General features: G+C 42.0%; 2 protein-coding genes and 1 pseudogene across 2 annotated transcripts; all 3 read left to right on the top strand.

The window, feature by feature from the left end:
• The first annotated feature begins 633 nt into the window (after positions 1–633).
• Positions 634–7,152, top strand: LOC141290627 (protein-glutamine gamma-glutamyltransferase K-like). Its single transcript, XM_073822736.1, has 15 exons — positions 634–747; positions 2,715–2,815; positions 3,180–3,592; positions 3,719–3,910; positions 4,023–4,274; positions 4,388–4,506; positions 4,820–4,927; positions 5,075–5,252; positions 5,339–5,477; positions 5,569–5,761; positions 5,848–6,001; positions 6,126–6,410; positions 6,534–6,694; positions 6,777–6,913; positions 7,005–7,152. The coding sequence occupies exons 1-15, from the start codon at positions 634–636 to the stop codon at positions 7,150–7,152; spliced, it is 2,694 nt and encodes an 897-aa protein (XP_073678837.1).
• Positions 7,153–14,017: 6,865 nt separating this feature from the next.
• LOC141290626 (uncharacterized) lies at positions 14,018–14,649 on the top strand (annotated as a pseudogene).
• A 4,750-nt stretch (positions 14,650–19,399) lies between these two features.
• LOC141291615 (protein-glutamine gamma-glutamyltransferase K-like) lies at positions 19,400–23,727 on the top strand. Its single transcript, XM_073823775.1, has 13 exons — positions 19,400–19,847; positions 19,973–20,164; positions 20,280–20,531; positions 20,658–20,776; positions 21,093–21,200; positions 21,351–21,528; positions 21,620–21,758; positions 21,849–22,041; positions 22,128–22,281; positions 22,407–22,691; positions 22,858–23,018; positions 23,101–23,237; positions 23,452–23,727. Exons 1-13 carry the CDS (start codon positions 19,400–19,402, stop codon positions 23,597–23,599), a joined length of 2,514 nt encoding a protein of 837 aa, XP_073679876.1. The 3' UTR covers positions 23,600–23,727.
• The last annotated feature ends 1,065 nt before the right edge of the window (positions 23,728–24,792 follow it).

Below are 24,792 nucleotides of genomic sequence, written 5' to 3'. Positions count from 1 at the left end.
CCATTTTAAAATCAGACATTGCATTACCATAGAAAATGTACATCAAAATCAGTTAAAAAAATGTTTTCATTAATGAATTATAAAAATGTAAGTTTGAATTCTTCATTTTCAAGTCTCTGTTCAAAAATGGGAGTGACAGTTAAGGGGTTAAAACATGAGAAAAGAAAATTACTGGCTTGGTTTCACAGATTAGACTAAAACTAAACCAGGATTAGGCCTTAATTGAATTAGCACATTTAAGTAATTTTTATAGATGTGCCTTAACATTACTAGTGTCCATCTTGAGGCAAAACAAAGGCACTGATAAAATGGAAAAAATAATTAATTGGAAATTAAAATTAAAATAATTATTTAATCCCCTGCTGATTTTGTATGTTTGACCACTGACAAAGAAATGATCAGTCTATAATTTTAATGGTAGGTTTATTTTAACAGTGAGAGCCAGAATAAGAACATAAAACATCCAGAAAATTTTTTTTTAATGAGTGAAATAAGTATTTGATCCCCAATCAGTCAGCAAGATTTCTGGCTTCCAGGTATAATTTGACATGTAACACTTTTAATTGGAGTGCTCCTAATCTCAGTTTGCTACCTCTAGAAGCAATCAATCAATCAGATTCTAAACTCTACACCATGGCCAAGATCAAAGAGCTGTCCAGTGATGTCAGGGACAAGATTATAGACCTACACAAGGTTGGAATGGGTTACAAGATCATCACCAAGCATTTTAGTGAGAAGGTCACAACAGTTGGTGGGATTATTCCCAAATAAAAGAAACACAAAATAACTGTCAATCTCCCTCGGTCTGGGGCTCCATGCAAGATCTCTCCTTGTGGAGTTTCGATGATCATGAGAACAGTGTGGAATCAGCCCAGAACTACACAAGAGGATCTTGTCTATGATCTCAAGGCAGCTGGGACCATAGTCACCAACAAAACAATTGGTAACACACTACACCGTGAAGGACTAAAATGCTGCAGCCCCTGCAAGGACCCACTGCTCAAGAAGAACATCTAGAACTGGGTGAAAGTGTTGTGGTCAGATGAGACCAAAATCGAGCTCTTTTGGCATCAACTCAACTCGCCGTGTTTGGTGGAGGTAGAATGCTGCCTATGACCCCAAGAACACCATCCTTACTGTCAAACATGGAGGTGGAAACATTATGCTTTGGGGGTGTTTTTCTTATAAGGGGACAGGACAACTGCACCGCATCAAAGGGACGATAGACGGAGCCATGTACCGTCAAATCTTGGGTGAGAACCACCTTCCCTCGTTGAAAATGGGTTGTGGATGGGTAATCCAGCATGCAATGACCCAAAACACACAGCCAAGGTAACAAAGAAGTGGCTCAGGAAGAAGCACATTAAGGTCCTGGATTGGCCTAGCCAGTCTCCAGACCTTAATCCGATAGAAAATCTGTGGTGGGAGCTGAAGGTTGGAGACGCCAAACATCAGCCTCGAAACCTTAAAGACTTGAAGAGGATCTGCAAAGAGGAGTGGGACAAAATCCCTCCTGAGACGTGTGCAAACCTGGTGGCCAACTACAAGAAACATCTGGCCTCTATGATTGCCAACAAAGGTTTTGCGAAGACGCAAAAGAACTCAACTGAGGACTCGTGCGCTGTGTTTTTCTAATAAACTTTGCTGCTTTTAGATTCTTGGTTTACCTTATCTTCACCTGCGTGTGACACTATTGGAGTATGTATGTTCATATATTTATCAGTGTGCGAATGTTTTGTCTGTTTAGAAAATGTGTGGTGAGATATAACAAACAAGGAAACTGATTTTGCACGAATCATAAAAAACCTCATTGTAGTTGGTTTACATAACAGATCTGCATGATGAGATTACACAGGAACCAGTTCAACAATACAGTCAATTAACAAAAATTTTATATGAGGTGGCTAAAAATGAGTACTTATTTAAAAATGATGCTGACAGCAATAAATGATATACATACATAAATGATATATTACTAATAACTGTAAGAAGGACTGGTACACACCCAGTGCATTAACGCTAACGCAATCCTAAAATGCATATGGTGAGAATGGCTTGCATGTTTAGTTAGTAGTTCAAGAGGAATGAAGCTGCTCTACTGCCCGATATAATCCCACGTATAACACAATCTCACCAAATGTGTCATCCTTAATTTTTTTACTGTTGCTATAAATTTTGTTAAATATTTGAAACTGAAAAAACTAGGTAGCAGATGTTCAGGTTTTGCAATCAGAGATTATTTTCCAACAACATCATGTCTGTTTTTATCTAAAATGTATATAACTAAAAAAAATATATATAACCAGAATGCATTAACTTTGGTTCTGTAATCATTGCCATGACCTATTATGAATTATTATCATGAAATTTTAATTAAGCTGGACATTTCTTTAATTAGTGAAACACAACCTCTAAAATGATAGCTACAGAGAAATGAATTACATACATTCAAGTTAATTAAATACCTTTTTTTTCTTCTTCTTTTTTTACAATATGCATAAAAAATCATTATCTGAGAATTACAGCAGCGACTTTGCCATAATTAGTTTGGCATTAGCATTTTAAAACCATAATAAAGAATCATTTTCTCCTTACTCTGGAATTTCTCAATTACATCTCTATCAGTCCATAACAATTAAACTAAGACATTAATTTGACATAATTCCATTCAGATTAACATATGTCACTAACCCAAAATCTTTTCTTGCTCATAGGAGATGCGGATGGGTGGAGATGAACATGAAGTATATATATTTCGAGGACTGCAGTGGACAAATGTGCTGGCTAAAGCAGGACTTACTGTTCACTTGCTTCAGTAATTCAAGTTCTCACTTCAGTTACTTGTTACAAACAAGGACAAGGACTAAAACATGTAAGTAATCAACTTTGATATTACTTTATGCCTGTTTATCTTGTTTTATTTTGCATATATTTATTTCTTTTATGTCCTTTGATAATCCACAACAAGAAAAAAAAAGTTAAGATGACATACTTTGCTGTCTAATAAATGTAACTTGACAAGGAAGTTCTACAAACCTGATTTGAATGGATTTTAAGGCTGGAATATTTAGGGAGAAAGCTACATTAGAAATGCTCAACCTGAACTTGTGCATGACCAAACACTGATTATGCTATATCTTTTTATTCATCCTTCACATTTTTCTTCCCTTTTTGCACAGAATGCCTTGTGTCAACAACCCATACAAAAGCCTTTGCACTGTTGGCCGTTTCCCAGCTATTAAACTGCATGGAGATGACAGCTGGAAAGGAGGATGCTACGCACCGGTTTACAACAACCCATGCGCAAGCCCTTGTGCTAACCCTTGCACAAACCCATGTGCTAACCCCTGGGCTAATGTTTACGGGAACCCATACGTAAACACTTGCGCGAACCCATGCATTAACTCTTGCAATTCTCCATATGCCACTACATATGCTGCTCCATGTGCTAGTGCATACGCTAGTCCATGCTCTGTTTCATGTGCTACTCCATATGCTAATCCTTGCAGCTTTGTCAGTCCATGCCGCGATGAAGTCGTCGTTAAGGAATATGCGGATGATTGCACAAGCAACCGAGCTTGTGGAGCCGACGGTAAGAGTAATAGATCTTTGTCCTGCAATACATGATGGGAAACATTTTTTTTTTCACTCATTATAACTCAATGAATTGTCTGTTTGATAATAAGTCACTTGTTTTCTGCTTTTTTAATTTTCTCAGATGCCGTCCTCCGGGTGTGTAAAGTCGACCTTCTCAAATGCAGGACTGGACAGAATCGCCTGGAGCATCGCACCAATTGTTTTCCTGATGATCGTCTCATTGTCCGCAGAGGACAGTGTTTCAATATGTGGGTTGATCTGTGCCGTCCTTTTAATCCCAGTTGTGACAAGCTTCACCTGGAGCTTAAACTAGGTTAGTTATGACCGACAAGATGCCAAAAAACATGTACAGTGAGAACATGTAAGGAGCTGAACCAGCATTTCTACTGTCACTGAAATATCTTGTTCTTCTTTGTGTTTTACAGGTCAAATCCCATCCATCCGGGACGGCACTTATGTGATCGTTCCAATAGTGGATGAATTCAAGAAAGACTGCTGGGGGGCAAAGATTGTGGAACATGGACAAAACCGAGTCAAACTGTGTGTGAACTCTGTTCCGACTGCTTGCGCTGGACGATACAAGCTCAGTGTCGTGACACAGTGTCCAGGAGGAAGATTCACTTTACCTTGTGTTCCTGAAAATGACATTTACATGCTGTTCAACCCCTGGTGTAAAGGTACTTGTTTCATTAGACTTTAAACCTGAACATGTAAAATAGAATGTGGAAAGAAAGCACCTTTAAAACGTAATGAAGAGTTTCCATTGAAAATCCAATGTTATCTTTATCAGATGACTGTGTGTACCTGAATGATGAGGCAGAGAGAGTGGAGTATGTGCTGAATAACATGGGCAGACTCTACTATGGAACTAAGCAGCAGATTGGCTGCAGATCATGGAACTTTGGTCAAGTAAGAACCAAACTTTCACTCATATATTACAAATGTTCAATATGTTGTGAATCCACTGACTTCAATGAGAATGGTGTGTCACAAGGAAATGGAACAAAACAGGTTGTAACAGATCTTTCTCTAGTATGTAGGCACACTAAGTAACAAGGGTGTGCATTAAAAGTGCTAAAACCCAGTTGAGGTGCTGGATGAGGCATCTGAGATATTATTTCATGGGACAAGCTTTATTGTCTATTTAATATTTCCATGCACAAGATAGCATGACAGTTTTTTCACAGCCTTTAATATCCTTTCTCCTCTGTCTGATTCTTAGTGTGAGGAGGGAATCCTGCCTGCATGTATGTATGTGTTGGAGAAGAGCTGCACCCCTTGCTCAGGATGGGGAAGCCCCATTAACATTTCCAGAGTGCTGTCTGACATGGTAAGTTTTCATTTTCTTCTTATCAACACCCTGATTTCATGTTGGAAAGCTTTCAAAATGGTCCGATTTGTTCTCTTTGAGTGTGTTACTTCTCCATAAAGCTTGCTACCATTAAAATAGAATAGTTTTGTTGTCTCTTCTTATTAGGTTATTGCCAAAAAAGACAGTGGTGTTCTGATGGGTAACTGGTCAAACTGCTACGGTGATGGAACTGCTCCTACATCCTGGTGTGGCAGCAGTGCCATCCTGAAACAATACCACAAATGTGGAGGAATACCTGTCAAATATGGACAGAGCTTGGCCTTTGCTGGAGTCACCAACACATGTAATGTACAGACTGGATAAGGAGAAAAGTTTTGAGAAAGCAATTATAGATGTAATGCACTTACATTCTTCTTTTCTTTGTTGCAGTGTTGAGATGTTTGGGCATTCCTTCTCGTCCAGTCTCAAACTTCTGTTCCGCTCATGACTCTGATGTTTGTTTGACAAGTGACGTCTACTTGGATGAGAAATTTCAGCTGATCGATCACATGAACCGTGATTCAATCTGGTAAGTGTCATTAACATTTGTAATGTCATAAAAATGTTCCTGTAAATGCCAATGAAGTGTTTCTATTTCTTTCTTCTTCTGTTCCATGTAGGAACTACCATGTGTGGAATGAGGCCTGGATGAATCGTTCAGACCTGCCCTCTGGTTTCGGAGGTTGGCAGGTGATTGATTCCACTCCTCAACTGACCAGCCAGGGCTTCTTCCGCTGTGGCCCCACCTCTGTTTCTGCGATCCGCAGTGGACAGACCTTCCTGAAGCACGATGTGCCCTTCCTTTTTGCCGAAGTATGTTAATTCCTTTAATTTAACTTTCTATCATACAGAGATTAACATATAATGACTAATGATTCATGTTTGTCTCTGTGTTCTAGGTGAACAATGATAGAGTTTACTGGCAGAGGAAATGTGATGGAACATTTGGTGTTGTTCACGTTGAGAAGGATGTAGGAGGTCACTGCATCAGCACCAAGGCTGTCGGCTCAGATCAACGTGTAGACATCACAAACCTCTACAAACACCCATGTGGTAAAGACTACATGCATTTTTCTTAAAACATCTGGTCCAGCCCTCAACATTTTGAACCATGGTGTTTAGTGTCTCACCTGTGATTAATCCCTCTCTCAATTTGCCTTTTACTTTCAATGGTCAGGTTCTACTGAGAAGTGCACAGCTTTGGAAACAGCCCTTCGTCATGGCTCCAAGAGATGCGCATACCCACTGCCCTGTGCTGAGGATGTTGTCTGTGAAGTCAGCCTGAAAGGAGATGGACCATGTGTGGGCAAGGATGCCGTGCTTTGCATCAATCTAAAAAACAAATGCAGCTCACCTCGTAGCGTCACCCTCTACAGCCAGGCTGCAGCCATGTACTACACCGGAGTCAGGAAGACCTGCCTCAAGAGAGACCAGACATGCATTGAGCTCAAGCCGTCTGAATGTAAGAAATTATAAAGTTGCAGTAGATGAGACCACACAGTTAGTAAAAACAGCCAATGGGTAAAGAAAACAGTACTGAAACTATAAGTATTCATTCAGTATTTGTCACTTTTCCCCACTATAGGCAGACCTCTGGACTGGACCCTGAGTTATGATGAATATAAAGATCACCTGGCGGAACATGCCTCATTGATGCTCAACCTCTTTGGACAAGTGGCTCAAACTAAGCAGGTTCTGGCCACCCAGTACAGCTTCAGACTGCGCACACCAGACCTTGTTATCACTGTGAGTTTACAGGCACAGTTTAACTGCTTAAACTTTTGGCTGGTTAAAACCGTTTAGTACTAAATTGTCTCTTGTATGTCAGCCTGCATGTGATGCCATCGTGGGTCAAGAAGTGCCAGTCAAAATCACTTTCCAGAATCCACTGCCTCGTGTCCTGAAGAACGCTGTATTCCGCTTCACGGGACTTGGACTGCAGCATGCCAGAGTTGTCAACTATGGGTAAGACACTAAAATAGGTATAAAATATTAATTTCTCATTTAAAAACTTTCAACTTAAATTCTGTTCTCACATCATTTCTTTCTGTCACAGTGACATTGCAGGGAATGCCGCAGTGTGCCTGACGGAGAAGTTTATTCCCAAGTGTCACGGCCCACAGCGACTTCTGGCATCGTTCAACAGTCCTCAACTCAGTCAGGTGCATGGATTTGCCAACATTGTTGTCAAACAGCACTGTTAAACAAATTGAACAACCAAAACAGGAAATGAAATTTCATTGGAAAGAATGCTGTTGACTAAATGCATGTGTAAAATTTTCAAGTGTGTTTCACATTATTGATTTGCATACTGAATTAACAATTTTTCTTTTCTTCACCTACAAAACACAAATGTTACATTATTAGAGTTGACATGTCTGTGTTCATTAAAGAACTGTAAACTTGTTCACCATGTTTTCAGAAAAAAATTGCACTGTGCACAGAGGATGTTTCATGCCAGACATTTAATTAATCTGATTAAAAACATTTAAAAACTCAAATATTTGTTTTTGTGTTATTTTATGTAATTTCCTTATGTAGCTGTATTGTTAAAAAATGCATTAAAAAATGTAATCACTTTGTGAGTCTGTTATGAGTCAATAACTAGTAATTCTGGGTAACATAAAACAGCTCATAAGGATATCTGGACCAATCAAAAGATAATAATATTCAAAAGGGTGTGGTTGCTACCTAATCACTATGTACCTAATAACAATAATGTTTAAATGATAATAAATGTATATATAAACAACCATCGTTGTGTCATTTACAGCAGATGTACTGTATAACTGTATATGCAGTGGATTAGCCAAGAAGTTTGTGCAATACTTGCATAGACGTAAGCATCTATTGTGTGTAATTCACACAGATGTATTCAGGTCTCCATTGTATGAAACATCTCCATTGAAAATCTGAAATTGAAAATCTCATTAAAACAAGAACAAGAAAAAATTCTATGCTCTAAAATTTGTAAATGTACACACATACTTTTGTGTGCTCCTTTCAGGAAATAAAAAAGACAAAAACTACATATTGGAATTACTCTTTGGAATAACACTATGGTCAAATCATACATTGAAAATAATTGGTGTAGAAACAAGACATTTTTAATAAAGAATTACAAAAAAACAAAGAATTTGCAAATATTACATTTTTTATTCTTTTTTTATATAAAAAACATTTTATAAAACATAATCCAGTAATCTATTTGTTACGATCCCTGCAAAATATGTAGTGGAGGATACTAAACGAGGAAAAATTACTTTTAACAAAAGCTGCTGCTGCACGTGTCCATTTCACGCAACAAACTGGCGCATATTGCCTACCTACAACAAGCTACCTGACTTAAAGTGCAGCGGCGAAAGTTGAACTATTTTGAACTTTGACCGCAGCATGTGTTGGCGATGATGTGCTCCGCTGCAGCAACAAACCGTCCTTGTGTAACCCCTACACACGGGTCCTACTGCTGGCACGTCTAGTGCCGTTGTCGATTTTGTCTGCAAGGCCCTTGAGGATTGCAAGCTAAGTGTTTGTAGTGACTTCCACAACAGAGCCTCTCAACAAAATGGTTGTCACTTCAGAATCTGTGTTTCAGCAAATCATGGCTGCCATTCTACAGTCACATTACGCCATGGCTGCCATACCTGTGTCTCACCCTGTTATGACTGCCATTTTAGAGTCTTCAGCCATCATGGACACACGCCAGTGCTTCCAACCATCGAGAACATTGCACCGGGAAGTATTGCACAAAAGAAGTTGCTTAACTTTTTCCACAAAAACAAAAAAATCACATGTACAGAGGCGTAGCAATATTTATATATTAGCAGCATTTTGAGGGGGCCCCCGACAGCTGACCATTTGAACAATCTGAAATGTCATTATTAAAAACATACACGTAACATGAAGCAATATATCCGCATCCCCCCTAGAGGGCTCCCTCTCGCGTTACGCTGGATATGCTTGCTTTTTCTTCATGATGCGTCAGCCGCGGTTTTCAAACTGGCACAGCAGCACTTATTACTAGGCTTTTTAAAAAATGAAAAGGACTTTATCTTTATCTGGTATTTATCTGGCAGCCAAAAGCGGGAAAAAAAACAAGAAGAGAAGGAAAAGAGGAAACATGACAGCGGTAAGTTAAGTGATGGAGATAATGATCATTAATGACTTAATGATAATTATATGACAAACCAATGTTTTTGTTGTTCCAGCTTATTTTCGTTTTTCTAGATTGTCTGATTTCTAATAGAGTTACTAGCTAGAGTTACATTTACTGTAGCAGCAGCATGTATTTCATGCAGGTATTAATAGGCTGCAAAAGAATAGGTGATAATGTTAATGAGGTGAACACTGCCCTTCAAAGGCAAAGTGCAGTAACGTCTAGGTTACGTGGGTAACCCTCGTTCCCTGAACATGGCATGGGAATTCGCCTGAGAGTCCAATCACCTCTGAGCCTTATACAAAAGGCCAATGAAAATTGGCGAGTGGTATTTGCATGCCAAGCCACTCCCCCGTACATACGGGTATATAAGATGGAGACTGCAACCCACTCATTCAGGTTTTTGCTGAAGAGCCGGATCGAGTCGGCGTCAGCGCAACGCCAGGGTTGTGGCAGGGGATGTAACGTCTCCGTTCCCTCCTTCAGGGAACGAGGGTTACCCACGTAACCTAGACGTTCCCCTTCAGTGGAGTCACTCCGACGTTACATGGGAACAGACCCTCTGGAACAGGCCACGGCCCTGACGCCACGTTACGCACAGACCCACGTGCCAGCAGGCGGACGTGCCAGCAGGCAGATATGAAACGTAACCTTCCCAACGCCCTGGGGGCCAATAAGGGGGCCCCACAGGGATGCCAGAGAACTGAAGCACGGGTTGGGGGTGGCGGAGCACATGAATTCTTTTACATGTGGAAATAGAGAAAATTCAATATATCCATAAAGCTAGGGATATACGAGGGAAACAGCGATCTTCTCCGCTGGAAAAAATAAAATAAGCCACTACCTGTGGGGCGAAGAAGACCCAGGCAGGAACACAGTCCGAACTACTCCGCATCTAGCCCAGACTGCGGGGCATGGAGGACCCAGGGTTCGCCAGAGGGAACAATCTGGGAAATAGCGCACGGATCCACGTGGGAATGGCACAGCAAGCCGACACCAGCCGTCCTCCCGCTCACCTGATGTCTATGTTAAGACACGGGAGGAGACGGCCTCTACGCGGAGGTTGTAAAACCTGGCGAAGGTGTTAGGTGTCGCCCAGCCGGCAGCTCTACAGATGTCTGCTAGTGAGGCGCCGTGCACCAAAGCATAGGAGGATGCAACACTCCGAGTGGAGTGGGCATGCACACCTAAGGGGCACGGCTGTCCCTGGTACAAGTAAGACAGGGAGATGGCATCTACCACCCAATGAACCAACCTCTGTTTGGAGACAGCATTCCCTTTCTGCTGACCTCCGAAGCAGACAAAGAGTTGCTCAGTGCGTCTGAAGTGCCGAGTACGGTCTACGTAGATATGCAAGGCACGGACTGGACACAGCAGCGCAGAAGCTGGGTCTGCCTCCTCCACGGGCAGAGCTTGCAGGTTCACCACCTGATTGCGGAAAGGCGTGGTGGGAACCTTGGGCACATAACCGGGCTCTAGGCACGTTTCGTCGACAGAAAAGGCTTGAAGGTCCCCTACCCTCTTGATGGAGGCCAGCGCCGTCAGGAGTGCTGTCTTGAGAGACAGGAATTTAAGCTCAACTGACGCTAGAGGCTCAAAGGGGGCTCCCCGCAGGCCCTGGAGGGCGACGGAGAAATCCCAAGAGGGTACGAGGCGCGGTCTGGGAGGATTAAGCCTCCTCGCGCCTCTAAGGAACCTAACGACCAGCGGGTGCTTACCTAAGGATGATCCATCCACTGCATCGTGATGTGTGGCAATAGCGGCAACATAGACTTTGAGAGTTGAAGGGGACAGCCTGCGCTCCAACTTCTCCTGCAGGAAGGAAAGCACGGCTGCAATTGAGCATTTCTGAGGGTCCTCTCCTCGAGAGGAGCACCAGTCGACGAACAGACCCCACCTCAGTGCGTAAGCCTGCCTCGTAGAGGGGGCTCGGGACTGAGTGATCGTGTCTATCACGGCCTGAGGAAGGCCGGCGAGGTCTGACACGTCCCGTCCAGGAGCCAGACGTGCAGGTTCCAAAGGTCGGGGCGCGGGTGCCAAATTGTGCCCATCCCCTGAGAAAGAAGGTCTTTCCTCAAGGGGATTTTCCAGGGAGGGGCTGCCGCGAGGGAAAAGAGTTCTGGGAACCAGGTCCGGGTGGGCCAGTAGGGCGCAACCAGGAGAACCTGCTCCTCGTCCTCCCTGATCTTGCACAGAGTCTGTGCAAGGACGCTCACTGGGGGAAAGGCGTACTTGAGCCCCGGAGGCCAGCTGTGAGCCAGAGCATCCCTGCTGAAAGAATAATACTGCTGGCAGTAAATCTATCTGGGCCTCGCCGAAATGACTCCAAATCAGCTGGACTGTCTCGGGGTGGAGTCGCCATTCTCCAGTGAGGGTGGACTACCATGAGAGCTGATCGCTGCACGGTTGAGTTCCCCCGGAATGTGAATGGCACGTAGCGATTTTAGCCACGTTTGACTCCAGAGGAGCAGACGGCGGGCGAGTTGAGCGAGGAGAGCGGAGACCGCCCTGGCGATTGATGTAAGCCAAAGTCGCAGTGCTGTCGGTGCGAACAAGCACGTGCTTCTGGCGCAACGTCGGTCGGAAGCGACGAAGGGCCAGAAGCACCGCCAACAACTCGAGGCAATTGACAGTGTCGCCGAAGAGGCCACTCTGGGAGATAGGAGCGTCGAGAAAGCGAGCTTTGTCGGCGTCTGCCATCTGGGCCAGAGTAAGCCACAGGTGTCGCTCCTGGACCACAGCCGTGGACATCACCTGACCAAGGGAACGCGCCATGACCTTCGTGGCCCGGAGGGCGAAGTCGGTGGCAGCGCGGAGTTCTTCTATAACCCCCTGGTCAGAACCACCCTCGTGCAGTTGTTTAAGCGCCTGGGCCTGGTAAACCTGAAGGGTGGCCATGGCGTGCAAGGCGGTGGCAGCCTGTCCAGCAGCGTGATAAATGCGGCCCGCCTCGCCCTCCGACTCTCCCTCTGATGCTGCAATAGACATCTCATCGTCTGCAGGAGCACCGAAGGAGACGCTCAGCCCGCTAGGCGGGGAAGCGTACTGCTGCGGGAACTCGACGGGGTCACGCTGAGATGCAGAAGACCACAGGGCTTTCTCAGCCGGCGGTGCGTTCTGCACTGTAACTCTTAAGTCCCCCCCGCACCTCGCCGCGGTGGCCGAAAAGCATTGACGGCTTAACGACTTACCGCGGGAGGAAGGCGGGGGGAGCCGGCTCGCGAACGAGCGGCGGGACTTCAGCGTGGCCATGGTCATGCGAACGCAGTGTGGGCATGAACCATCCATGAGCGCTGCCTCAGCGTGCCTCAGAGCTCATGTCCGTCCGCAGAGGAGAGGAAACTACTGCATCCTGAAGCGCACGGCCGAAAAGGCATTCTGAAAAGAACGTCTGAATCGGCCGTGAGAAATTCACTCTTTTAACTCCCGGTCTGCCCAGGGAGAAGCCGCGGTGCAGCTGTGCACTCGACGGGGCTTGCTCGCTGGAATGCAGGCGGCTTGAATGCCGTTAGAACGGCAGCCCGCAGGAGGATCGCTGGTGGCTGCCAAACAGTCTCTTTTTTGAAAGCTCTTTTAGTGGTTTGGCAGCGCACCAGCAGAAAGAGTGAGAACTCAGAAGAACTCTTCTTTTTTTTCTTTTCTTTTGAATGAATCGTAGGCTCGAGCATGAATGGCTCTGAAGCAAAAAGCTGAATGAGTGGGTTGCAGCCGCCATCTTATATACCCGTATGTACGGGGGAGTGGCTTGGCATGCAAATACCACTCGCCAATTTTCATTGGCCTTTTGTATAAGGCTCAGAGGTGATTGGACTCTCAGGCGAGTTCCCATGTAACGTCGGAGTGACTCGACTGAGGGGGAACTATGCGAACACTGAAACTGAGAAAAATACCTTTAAAGTTTTTTGACAGCTAGTCAAACACTCTTGTTTCTCTGAAACGGGACACAATTGAACCAGGAGACTTTGCCACGAGACAAAACAGTTGTCACAAAGACCATTTTAAGCCTCAATTCAATTTTGACCAAATGTGTAGTTACTGTACTTTGCTTTTGGAGGGCAGAACATCACACTTGGCAAGTTTTGATACTGCTGCCAGTGGAGAGCTCACAAAACTATTTAAATAAATATCATTACATTTACTTAGTTGACATTTTTTATTTAGCTTTTCTACATTAAAATAGTTGAGTTAACATAATTAGTTGTCAACTAACAATGAACTAATAGTCAATATTCTACACAGTGACCAAATATTTTGTATAGGGTTTAAAACCAGGCCAAACATGAGCCTGATGAACTTGTTCTCAAGCCATGTATTTGCAGTGTGGGCAGTTGCATTGTTTTGTTGGGAGGAAAAAAAAATCTTTAGATAAAAAAACAATTGAACGGAATATACAAAGGTCTTTGAATATGGAGGACATAGTGACAGCATTTGCTGTAGCTAAGGCTCGTAAGCACCATTTTTAAGGTGACAATCCATTACTGTAAATAAGAAGATTGTTCTGTATCTTTAAGGTTTTAGATTAATATTTTGTTAAAGAATATGCACTTTGTTTAAAAAATAAACTATTTATGTTACTTTTTGTATGTTGTATAAATGTATATTTAGGTAACAAAGATATATTAACGAAATAATCTTTTAGAAGGGCCTCATCTATTCATTTTGCCTGGGGCCCCCACTTCACCTTGGTTCGCCTATGCACATGTACATGTGTAAGTATTCACAGCCTTTTCCATGACACTCAAAATTGAGCTCAGGTGCATCCTGTTTCCACTGATCATCCTTGAGATGTTTCAACAACTTGACTGAAGTCCACCTGTGGTAAATTCAGTTGATTGGACATGATTTGGAAAGGTATACACCTGTCTATATAAGGTTCCACAGTTAACAGTGCATGTCAGAGCACAAATTAAGCCATGAAATCCAAGAAATTGTCTGTAGACCTCCAAGACAAGATTGTATCGAGGCATACTGGAAAAGGGTACAAAAACATTTCTTCAGCACTGAAGATTCCAAAGAGCAGAGTGGCCTCCAGCAATCGTAAATGGAAAAAGTTTGGAACCACCAGGACTCCTCCTAGAATGGGCCGCCAGGCCAAACTGAAGGATCAGGGGAGAAGGTCCTTAGTCAGGGAGGTGACAAAGAACCCAATGGTTACTCTGAAAGGGCTACAGCGTTTCTTTGTGAAGAGAGGAGCACCTTCCAGAAGAACAACGAATGGTCGAGTATCCAGACGGAAGCCACTCCTCAGTAAAAGGAACATGACAGCCAGTCTAGAGTTTACCAAAAGACACCTGAAGGACTCTCAGACCATGAGAAATAAAATTATCTGGACTGATAAAAACAAAGATTGAACTCTTTGGCCTGAATGCCAAACGTCATGTCTGGAGGAAACCAGGACCGCACATCACCTGGCCAATACCATCCATACAGTGAAGCATGATGGTGGCAGCATCATGCTGTGGAGATGTTTTTCAGCGGCAGGAGCTGGGAGACTAGTCAGGATCGAGGGAAGTATGATTGCACCAATGTACAGAGACATCCTTAATGAAAACCTGCTCCAGAGTGCTCTGGACCTCAGACTGGGGTGACAGTTCAGCTTTCAACAGGACAACAACCCTAAGCACACAGCCAAGATAACAAAGGAGTGGCTACTGGACAACTCTGTGAATGTCCTTGAGTGGCCCAGCCAGAGTTCAGACATGAACCCGATTTAACATCTCTGGAGAGATCTGAAAATGGCTGTACCTTAACTTCCCAGGTTGGGTGGTGGCTAGTCTCGCGTAGCCAGACATTCAGACTGATGGCTGAAGGTCTGGAATTCATGGCAGCTTTCATTGGCCAAGGCCCGCCCATAAGGCCGTTTGACCGACATGTCAAACAACCAATCACAGTTCATTTCGCTCAGCGTCACGTTTCGGTCCGTGGAAATGCCCCCACAACAACAGACTGGCATGCAACAAGTCAGTCATTGAAATAACCAGCATTTAAAGTTAAATAAGAAGAGGGAGAACAAGCAGTAAGTCAGTAATTTGTTTGCGAACGTCGCAAATGTGTATAACAACAATGGCGTCTGCATAAGCACATTTTAGCAAAACAGAGAGTAAATCAGTCTGCGCTATGTTTCCCGGCGGACTGAAAATAAACGCGACACTCGCATCTCCAGTGAAATTCAACTAATCAGATGACGACTTCGACATTCCTGAAGTGTTTCCAGTTAAGTGTACCATATGCATCAGACGTTTAGCCAACGTTCCGTGGGCGTGACGCCTGAGGCTGAGACTTGGTGGTGGCATATTGAGGTTGAGTGAGGTTGCCATAGCGTCTTCTGCCTTTTATGTTCCTTGGTCACAGCATGTGCCATGAGAGAGGGCATGACAACGAATGGTAAAACTTTCAAGAACATTTAATGAATATAGCAAATAGGTATACATACAACCATAAAGTAGCGACAAGACCGAACACAAACTAAAGACACAGAGGGCTACAAATACAAAAGGTAATCAAACTCAAGGCCAAAACTAATTATTAAAGACAGAGACAAGGAAAACTAGTTCACAGGTAAAAAAACAAACTCTAAACAGAACTAAACGGTGACACACCCTTTATAAATCAACCAACATGGTCATTTTAAAAGTGTTAAATACACTTTTAAAAGAGATACATGTGTCATACAATGCTATTATGGCTGCGGTGTGTTACATGTCAAGCATTATGCGCCATGAAAACAATAAGGCAATACATTCTACAATAACAGTCGCCTAAGAACAATTCACGCTGGGGGCTTAGCAACTGTGGAATATTTTAAACTCAGGTGTGAAAGAGTTAAAGCGAGTGCTCTTTGTTGGCTTTCTGTATTTAATCTATTCATAAATTGAATAAAAGCTTTAGCCTATTTTTAATGCGGTCTAGGCATTTAGACCTCTAAGCATCTGAATAGCATGGCCCTGTGATGTCATTTACAGTATGCACAATTTGTTCAAAATAGATTGTGTTCTGTTAATTACTCCCCTGGCTTTCTGCTCTGCTGGCTCCACCCTGGTTTCTTGCTTTGCTGGTTCCACTGGCTCCTTGTTAGAAGCATCTGAAAGCCATGATCCCTGCCTTTGTGTCCTGTGTCTGTAATTATGAAACACGATTGGAGTATTTATGTTCATGTATCCATCACAAACTGGTGTGGAAATCTATTGTCTGTTGGGAAAATGTGTGATGAATTATAACAAATAAGGAAACAAATCACAACCCTCACTGCAGCTAACTTACATTACAGATGTGTATAATAAGATTACACAGGAACAAGTTCACAACAATACTGCCAATCAACAAATATTTTACATGAGGTGACTTAAAAATGAGTGCTTATTTAAATATGATGCTGACAGCAGTAAATTAAAGACTTACATAATTTATATATTGCTAATTAATGTAGGACTAGTACACACCCGGTGTATTAACACTTACAGTATCTCACAAAAGTGAGTACACCCCTCACATTTCAGCAACCATTTTAGTATATCTAATTAAGGGACAGTACTATTGAAATGAAACTTGGATACATTTTAGAGTAGTCAATGTGCAGCTTGTATAGCAGTATAGATTTACTGTCCTCAACATACAGCCATTGTCAAAATATCTGGCAACAAAAGTGAGTACACCCTAAGTGATAACAGCAGTATGTTGTTTAACCATGCAAAGCCACATGTCCTATTCATCATGTTTATGTTTTTGTCTGCTTGACAGGACCATACAAAGTTGTGCATCTTGTGCATCTTGTATTAGAGCAGTTAAAATTAGGTGCTTTAAGTACAATTCTCTCATACTGACCACTGGATGTTCAACATGGCATCTCATGGCAAAGAACTCTCTAAGGATTTGAAAATTAGAATCGTTGCTTTCCACAAAGATGGCCAAGGCTATTAGAGGTTCAGTAACACCCTGAAACCGAGTTACACAGTGATCAGGGTCATACATATGTTTTCCAAGATGGGTTTCATTTGGAACAGGCCTTGCAAGGGTCGATCAATGAAGTTGAGTACTCGTTCTGTGCGTCAGGTGCAGAAACTGACTTCAAAAAACAGATGCATGAGTGCTGCCAGAATTGCTTTAAAGGTTGCAGAAGTAAAAGGTCAGCTTATCAGTGCTCAGACCATACGCCACACACTGCAACAAGTCGGTTTGCATAGGCATTGTCCCAGAAGGAAGCCTCATCTGAAGCCGGCTCACAAGAAAGCCAGCAAACAAGACAACCTGTCCAAGAGCATGAATTACTGGAACCATGCCCTGTGGTCTGATGATGCTATAAGATAAACTTGTTTGTCTCAGATGGTGTCCAGCGTGTGTGGCGATGCCCTGGTGAGGAGTACCAAGAAAATTGTGTCTTGTCTACAGTCAAGCATGGTAGTGGTAGCATCATGGTCTGGGGCTGCATGAGTGCTGCTGGTACTGGGGAGCTGCAGTTCAATGAGGGAAACATGGATTCCATTATGTACTGTACATTCTGAAGCAGAACATGATGCCTTCCCCCTATAAACTAGGCCGAACGGCAGTTTTCCAACATGATAACGATCTGAAACACATCACCAAGATGACAACTGCCTTGCTGAGGAAGCTGAAGGTGAAGGTGATGGGGTGGCCAAGTATGTCTCCAGACCTGAAACCTATTAAGCACCTGTGGGGAATCCTCAAGCATAAGGTAGAGAAGCACCATGTGTCCAATGTCCAGCAGCTCTATGAAAATTGGAAGAGAATCCCAGCAACAACCTGTGCAGCTCTGGTCAATTCCATGCCCAGAATTATTAAGGCAGTGCCAGATAACAATGGTGCTAACGCAATACAGTATATTGGCACTTTGGATAAGTTCACTTAGGGTGCACTCACTTTTGTTGCCAGCTATTTTGACAATAATGCCTGTATGTTGAGTAATTTTCAGAGGACAATAAATTCATACTGCTATACAAGCTGCGCATTGACAACTCTAAAATATATCCAAGTTTAATTTCTATAGTATTGTCCCTTGAGAAGATAAAAATGGTTGCTGAAATGTGAGGGGTGTACTCACTTTTGTGACATACTGTTCATGTACTATTCATACCTGAAATGCATATGATGACCTGTATGTTCAGTTAGCAGTTCAAGAGGAGTGTAGCTGCTCTACTGCCCGAATTAATGCCATGTTTGTCATATTTAATTTTTACTGTTGTTATGAATTGTGTTAAATAGAAACTGCATGACAATTGCATAGCAATGTACTGTATGTGCACAAACAATGTGCACTAGTTAAAATAGGCTCTGACTGTTCTGCGAAATAATTTTTTATAGCACATTGTACATTGGTTTTTAGCAGAGGTTTATTTTTTATAAAATAATAACAATATAAAAAAGATAACTATTTCATTCGGCTTGGGTTCTGTAATCATTGTCATGCCTTTAAAGTACAAATGACACTTTTCTATACAAACGACAATTTAATTTCATGTAATTTCCGCACAACAGCAGGACATTTCTTCAATAAGTGAAGCACACTCTGTAAAATGATAGCTATCAAACACAGAGAAATAACAAATTACATAAATTAAGGTTAATTAAATGCCTTACTTTTTTCTTTTTCTTTTAAAATATGTATAAAAACAATTGCATTATTTTGGAATTACAGGAGTGACCCTGCCATAAGCAGTTTGGTATTGGTATTTTGTAATCATTATAAATTACACTTTCATCTTATTCTGGAATTTCTCAATTACATCTCTATTAGTCCACGACAATTAAACTAAGTCATTAATTTGACTTAATTCCCTGACACAGAACATTTAAATTAATATATGTCACTCACCCAAAATCTTTTCTTCTTGCTCACAAGAGATGTGGATGGGTGGAGATGAACATTAAGTATATATATATATCTAGGACTGCAGCAGAAAGACGTGCTGGTTAAAGCAGGACTTGCTTGCAAAGTTTTCACTTCAGTTACTTGTTACAAACAAGGACAAGGAGTAACGTAAGTAATCAACTTTGATAATACTTTTTGCCTGATATTTTGGCTGGTTTTATTTTGCACATATTCTTTGCTTTCATGGACTTTTAATAATCCACAACAAGAAAAAAGTTAAGATGACTTACTTTGCTGTCTAATAAATGAAGATTGAGAAGGAAGTTCTGATTTGATTTGATTTAAAGGCACGAATATTCGGGAAAAAAAGCTACATTAGAGATGATTCACCTAAACTTGTGCATGACCAAACAATAATAATATTGTTGTCTTTTTGTTCATCCTTCACATTCTTTTTCTCTTTTTGCACAGGATGCCTTGTGTCAACAACTCATGCAAAAGCCTTTGCACTGTCGGCCGTTTCCCAAGTTTTAAACTGCAGGCAGATGACAATTGTAAAGGAGGATGTTATTCACCGGTTTACACCAACCCATGCGCAAACCCTTGTGCTAACCCCTGCACAAACCCATGTGCTAACCCCTGGGCAAATGTTTACGTGAAGCCTTGCGTAAACCCATGCATTAACCCTTGCACAAACCCATGCACGAACCCATGCATTAACCCTTGTGTGAACCCATGCATTAATCCTTGCGCTTCTCCATATGCTACTCGATACGCTTCTCCATGCTCTATTCCATGTGCTACTCCATATTCTAATCCTTGCAGCTTTGTCACTCCATGCCATGATAATGAGAAAAAGGATGTCGTCATTAAGGGATACGTGGATGACTGCACAAGCAAGCAAGTCTGTGGAGCCGATGGTAAGAGTCATAGATCTTTGTCCTGTAATCCATGAAGGGAAACATGTTATTTTCACTTACCCTAACTCAATGAATGATCCATTTGTTAATAAGTCACCTGTTTTCTGAATTTTAAATTTTCTCAGATGCCGTCCTCCGGGTGTGTAAAGTCGACCTTCTCAAATGCAGGACTGGACAGAATCGCCTGGAGCATCGCACCAATTGTTTTCTTGATGATAATCTCATTGTCCGCAGAGGACAGTGTTTCAATATGTGGGTTGATCTGTGCCGACCTTTCAATCCCAGTTGTGACAAGCTTCACCTGGAGCTAAAACTAGGTTAGTTATGACCGACAAGATGCCAAGAAAGGACATGTACAGTGAAAACACGTAAGGAGATGAACCAGCATTTCTACCGTCACTGAAACCTCTTGTTCTTCTCTATGTTTTACAGGTCGAATTCCATCCATCCGGGACGGCACTTATGTGATCATTCCAATAGTGGATGAATTCAAGAAAGACTGCTGGGGGGCAAAGATTGTGGAACATGGACAAAACCGGGTCAAACTGTGTGTGAACTCTGTTCCGACCGCTTGTGCTGGACGATACAAGTTCAGTGTCGTGACAAACTGTCCAGAAGGCAGATTCACTTTACCTTGTGTTCCTGAAAATGACATTTACATGCTGTTCAACCCCTGGTGTAAAGGTATGTGTTTCTTTGAACTTTAAACCTGAAACTTGAATATATGAAAATGAAATAGAATGTGTAAAGAAAGCACTGTTAAAACTTAATGCAGCTTTTCAATTTTAAGTCTACTGTTCTCTATATCAGATGACTGTGTGTACCTGAGTGATGAGCAAGAGAGAGCTGAGTATGTGCTGAATAACATGGGCAGACTCTACTATGGAACTAAAGAGCAGATTGGCTGCCGATCATGGAACTTTGGTCAAGTAAGAACCAAACTTTCAGCCATATATTAAAAGTGTTTGATATGTCAGAGAAAGGCTGTAAAATCACTCATTTAATGAGAATGATGTGTCACAAGAAAATGGCACAAAACAGTTTGTATCATTTTTTTTTCTAGAATGTAGGCACCTTAAATAATAAGGTGTACATTAAAAGTGCTGAAATCCAGTTGAGGTGCTGGATGAGGCTTCTGAGATGTAATTCCACAGAGCAAGTTTTACTATGCAACATTTCTATGCACAAGATAGCATGCCATTTTTCACAGTCTCTAATGTCCTTACTCCTTTGTCTGATTTTTAGTGTGAGGAGGGAATCCTGCCTGCATGTATGTATGTGTTGGAGAAGAGCTGCACCCCTTGCTCAGGATGGGGAAGCCCCATTAACATTTCCAGAGTGGTGTCTGACATGGTGAGTCTTCATTTTCTTTCTTATCAACACCCTGATTTCATGTTGGAAAGCCTTTAAAATAGTCAGGATTTATCTCTTCTGAGTGTGGTAGTTCTGCATGAAGCTTGCTGCATTCAAAACAAAATAGTTATTATTGTCTCTTCTTATCAGGTTATTGCCAAAAAAAACTGTGGTGTTCTGATGGGTAACTGGTCAAACTGCTACGGTGATGGAACTGCTCCTACATCCTGGTGCGGCAGCAGTGCCATTCTGAAACAATACCACAAATTTGGAGGAATACCTGTCAAATATGGACAGAGCTTGGCCTTTGCTGGAGTCACCAACACATGTAAGTGTTTCTACAGACTAGACAAGGAGTACAGTTTTGAAAAAATGATTATAGATGTAATGCACTTATATTCTTCTTCTTTTACTTGTAGTGTTGAGATGTTTGGGCATTCCTACTCGTCCAGTCTCAAACTTCTGCTCTGCTCATGACACTGACGTTTGTTTGACAACTGACGTCTACTTGGATGAGAAATTTCAGCTGATTGATCACATGAACCGTGATTCACTGTGGTAGGTCTCATTGCCATTTGTGATGTCATAAAGTGTTCTTGTGAATCTCCATGAAGTGTTTCTATTTCATTATTCTTCTGTTCCATGTAGGAACTACCATGTGTGGAATGAGGCCTGGATGAATCGGCCAGACCTGCCATCTGGTTTCGGAGGTTGGCAGGTGATTGATGCTACTCCTCAACTGACCAGCCAGGGCTTCTCCCGCTGCGGCCCCACCTCTGTTGCTGCAATCCGCAATGGGCAGGTCTTCCTGAAGCATGATGTGCCCTTCCTTTTTGCCGAAGTATGTTAATTCCTTTAATTTAATTTTCTATCATACAGAGATTAACATATAATGACTAATGATTCATGTTTGTCTCTGTGTTCTAGGTGAACAATGATAAAGTTTACTGGCAGAGGAAATGTGATGGAACATTTGGTGTTGTTCACGTTGAGAAGGATGTAGGAGGTCACTGCATCAGCACTAAGGCTGTTGGCTCAGATCAACGTGTAGACATCACAAACCTCTACAAACACCCACTTGGTAAAAACCACATGCATTTATCTTTAAACATCTGGTCCAGCCCTCAACACTTTGAACCATCATGTTTGGCAAATCAACTGCGATTCATCCCTTTTCTAAATTTTCCTTTTACTTTCATTGATCAGGTTCTTCTGAGAAGTGCACAGCTTTGGAAACAGCCCTTCGTCATGGCTCCAGAAGATGCGTATATCCACTGCCCTGTGCTGAAGATGTTGTCTGTGAAGTCGGCCTGAAAGGAGACGGACCATGTGTGGGCAAGGATGCCGTGCTGTGCATCAATCTAAAAAACAAATGCAGCTCACCTCGAACTGTCACCCTCTACAGCCAGGCTGCAGCCATGTACTACACCGGAGTCAGGAAGACCCACCTCAAGAGAGAACAGACATGCATTGAGCTCAAGCCCTCTGAATGTAAGAAAAGATAATGTTAAAGTTGTTATGTTAATGTTAAAGTAAGAAAATGATAAAGTTGCAGTAGATGAGAACACACAGTTGGTATAATGCAGATTATTGATAAACAGACTAGCAGTGAAAGCATGAGTAATTATTCAGTATTTGTCACTTTTCCCCACTATAGGTAGACCTCTGAACTGGACCCTGAGTTATGACGAATATAAAGATCACCTGGCGGATCACGCCTCACTGATGCTTAACCTCTTTGGACATGTGGCTCAAACTAAGCAGGTTTTGGGCACCCAGTACAGCTTCAGACTGCGCACACCAGACCTTGTTATCACTGTGAGTTTACAGTTATAGTTAAACTGCTTAATCTTTTGGTCGGTTAAAATCATTCAGTGCTACATTGTCTTTTGTATGTCAGCCTGCATGTGATGCCATCGTGGGTCAAGAAGTGCCAGTCAAAATCACTTTCCAGAATCCACTGCCTTGTGTCCTGAAGAACACTGTATTCCGCTTCACGGGACTTGGACTGCAGCATGCCAGAGTTGTCAACTATGGGTAAGACCAACACAGTCTCATAAAAATATGTACCTCTGGGTACTTTATAGCACTGGTTTTAGGTACCTTACTGCACGTTTCTTGGCAATTTAAAAAATAAATGTCCACTGAGTGGTGCTGAACAACACTAGAATATTTGTATTAATTAGTAATCTAAAAACATTTCCACTAAAATTCTGTTCTCGCATTAACTTTTACTTTCTTTCTTTCGCAGTGACATTGCAGGGAATGCCACAGTGTGCCTGACCGAGAAGTTTATACCCAGGTGTCATGGCCCACAGAAACTTCTAGCTTCATTCAACTGTCCTCAACTTACTCATGTGCATGGAATTGCCAACATGGTCGTCAAACAGCGCTGTTAAACAAATCGACAAAACCAAAATAGAGGAAATTGCTGTTCACTAAATCTAGCAGTAAATTCTTCCAGTGTATGTTTCACATGATTGATTTGCAAACTGAATTAACAATTTTGCTTCACTTCACCTACAAAACAAATGCTAACCTTTACATAGAGAGTTGAAAGGTATGTGTTCATTAAAGAAATGTAAACTTGTTCACCATGTTTTTAGAACATATTTGAAAGAGGATGTTTACGGCCAGTATGATTAAAATCTGATATAGTATCTGATTAAAACATCTCAAATATTTGTTTTTGTGTTGTTACATAATTTCTATATTTAGCTGTATTGTTCAATATACATATATATATAAGACTCCTGGCACCAAAATATCTTGGACAGATTTATGGTGCTCTCTGGTTATCCTGGGCCTCTTTGTGGAATTTTTCCTTTGGGTTGTTTCAACACTGTTGTTCACTCTGATATCCTACAGTATTGTTTAGCCAGTTTGGTTTTATTATAGTGAATATGGTGGAAAACTTTCATAATCTTCTTCTGAGTGCAGTCGTGCACAAGATGAATTCTTTTTTATTCTGTCAACAGCTTATTCCCAGGTGTCTTCGGATATGTCAATTCCCAACTCTCCTATCCATTCTGTTTTGATCTTCTGTATTCAGTAATGTCGTAATTTGAAATTTTGAAAATAAGGTCCTTAAGGTATGTAGGGGCCTTAAAAACCAAGTCTAATCCCGATTCAGAGGACATTTGAGGAAACACAGATCAATGGGTCAAATGTAGCCAGGCCACTAGGAGGCGATGTTGTACCTACGGTGGCAGGATTTATGTGAATATTGTGGTGTAGCAGAGACAGTGGATCATGTTTTTTGTGCCTGTCAAAAGTATTTTAATGAAAGAGAAACTATTAAGGAGGAATTGAGAAAGGTGGGAGTGGATGAATTTGAACTAGAAAGAATAATCATGGATGGGGTTGAGAGCTTATTTGGTTATCCTAAAAGAACGGGTTTAATAAGGAGAATGTAGTTTTGTGTGTGTGTGTGTGTGTGTGATGCATGGGATATACTCTGGTCCATACTCCAACACAGTAGGTGGCGATAATGCACCGTAATTAGTGCTACCCGCCATTAAACAAAAAAAGAAGAAGAAGAAAGAAGAAGAAGATTAACGTCAACAGTCATAAAAGTTTCATATGATTATGA

This window comes from Garra rufa, chromosome 18 (assembly GCF_049309525.1).
Source record: "Garra rufa chromosome 18, GarRuf1.0, whole genome shotgun sequence".
Taxonomy (NCBI): Eukaryota; Metazoa; Chordata; class Actinopteri; order Cypriniformes; family Cyprinidae; genus Garra; species Garra rufa.
This window is presented reverse-complemented; position numbering and strand designations above follow the sequence as displayed.

Excerpts from the sequence above, each read along its gene's own strand:
- LOC141290627 (XM_073822736.1), top strand. The coding sequence starts at position 634 with ATGGCCAAGATCAAAGAGCTGTCCAGTGATGTCAGGGACAAGATTATA. Across the intron at positions 4,275-4,387 it reads GTTCAACCCCTGGTGTAAAG|ATGACTGTGTGTACCTGAAT; the intron begins GTACTTGTTTCA and ends TATCTTTATCAG. Across the intron at positions 6,695-6,776 it reads CACCAGACCTTGTTATCACT|CCTGCATGTGATGCCATCGT; the intron begins GTGAGTTTACAG and ends CTTGTATGTCAG.
- LOC141291615 (XM_073823775.1), top strand. The coding sequence starts at position 19,400 with ATGCCTTGTGTCAACAACTCATGCAAAAGCCTTTGCACTGTCGGCCGT. Across the intron at positions 21,201-21,350 it reads CCAGAGTGGTGTCTGACATG|GTTATTGCCAAAAAAAACTG; the intron begins GTGAGTCTTCAT and ends TCTTCTTATCAG. Across the intron at positions 21,529-21,619 it reads TGCTGGAGTCACCAACACAT|TGTTGAGATGTTTGGGCATT; the intron begins GTAAGTGTTTCT and ends TTTTACTTGTAG.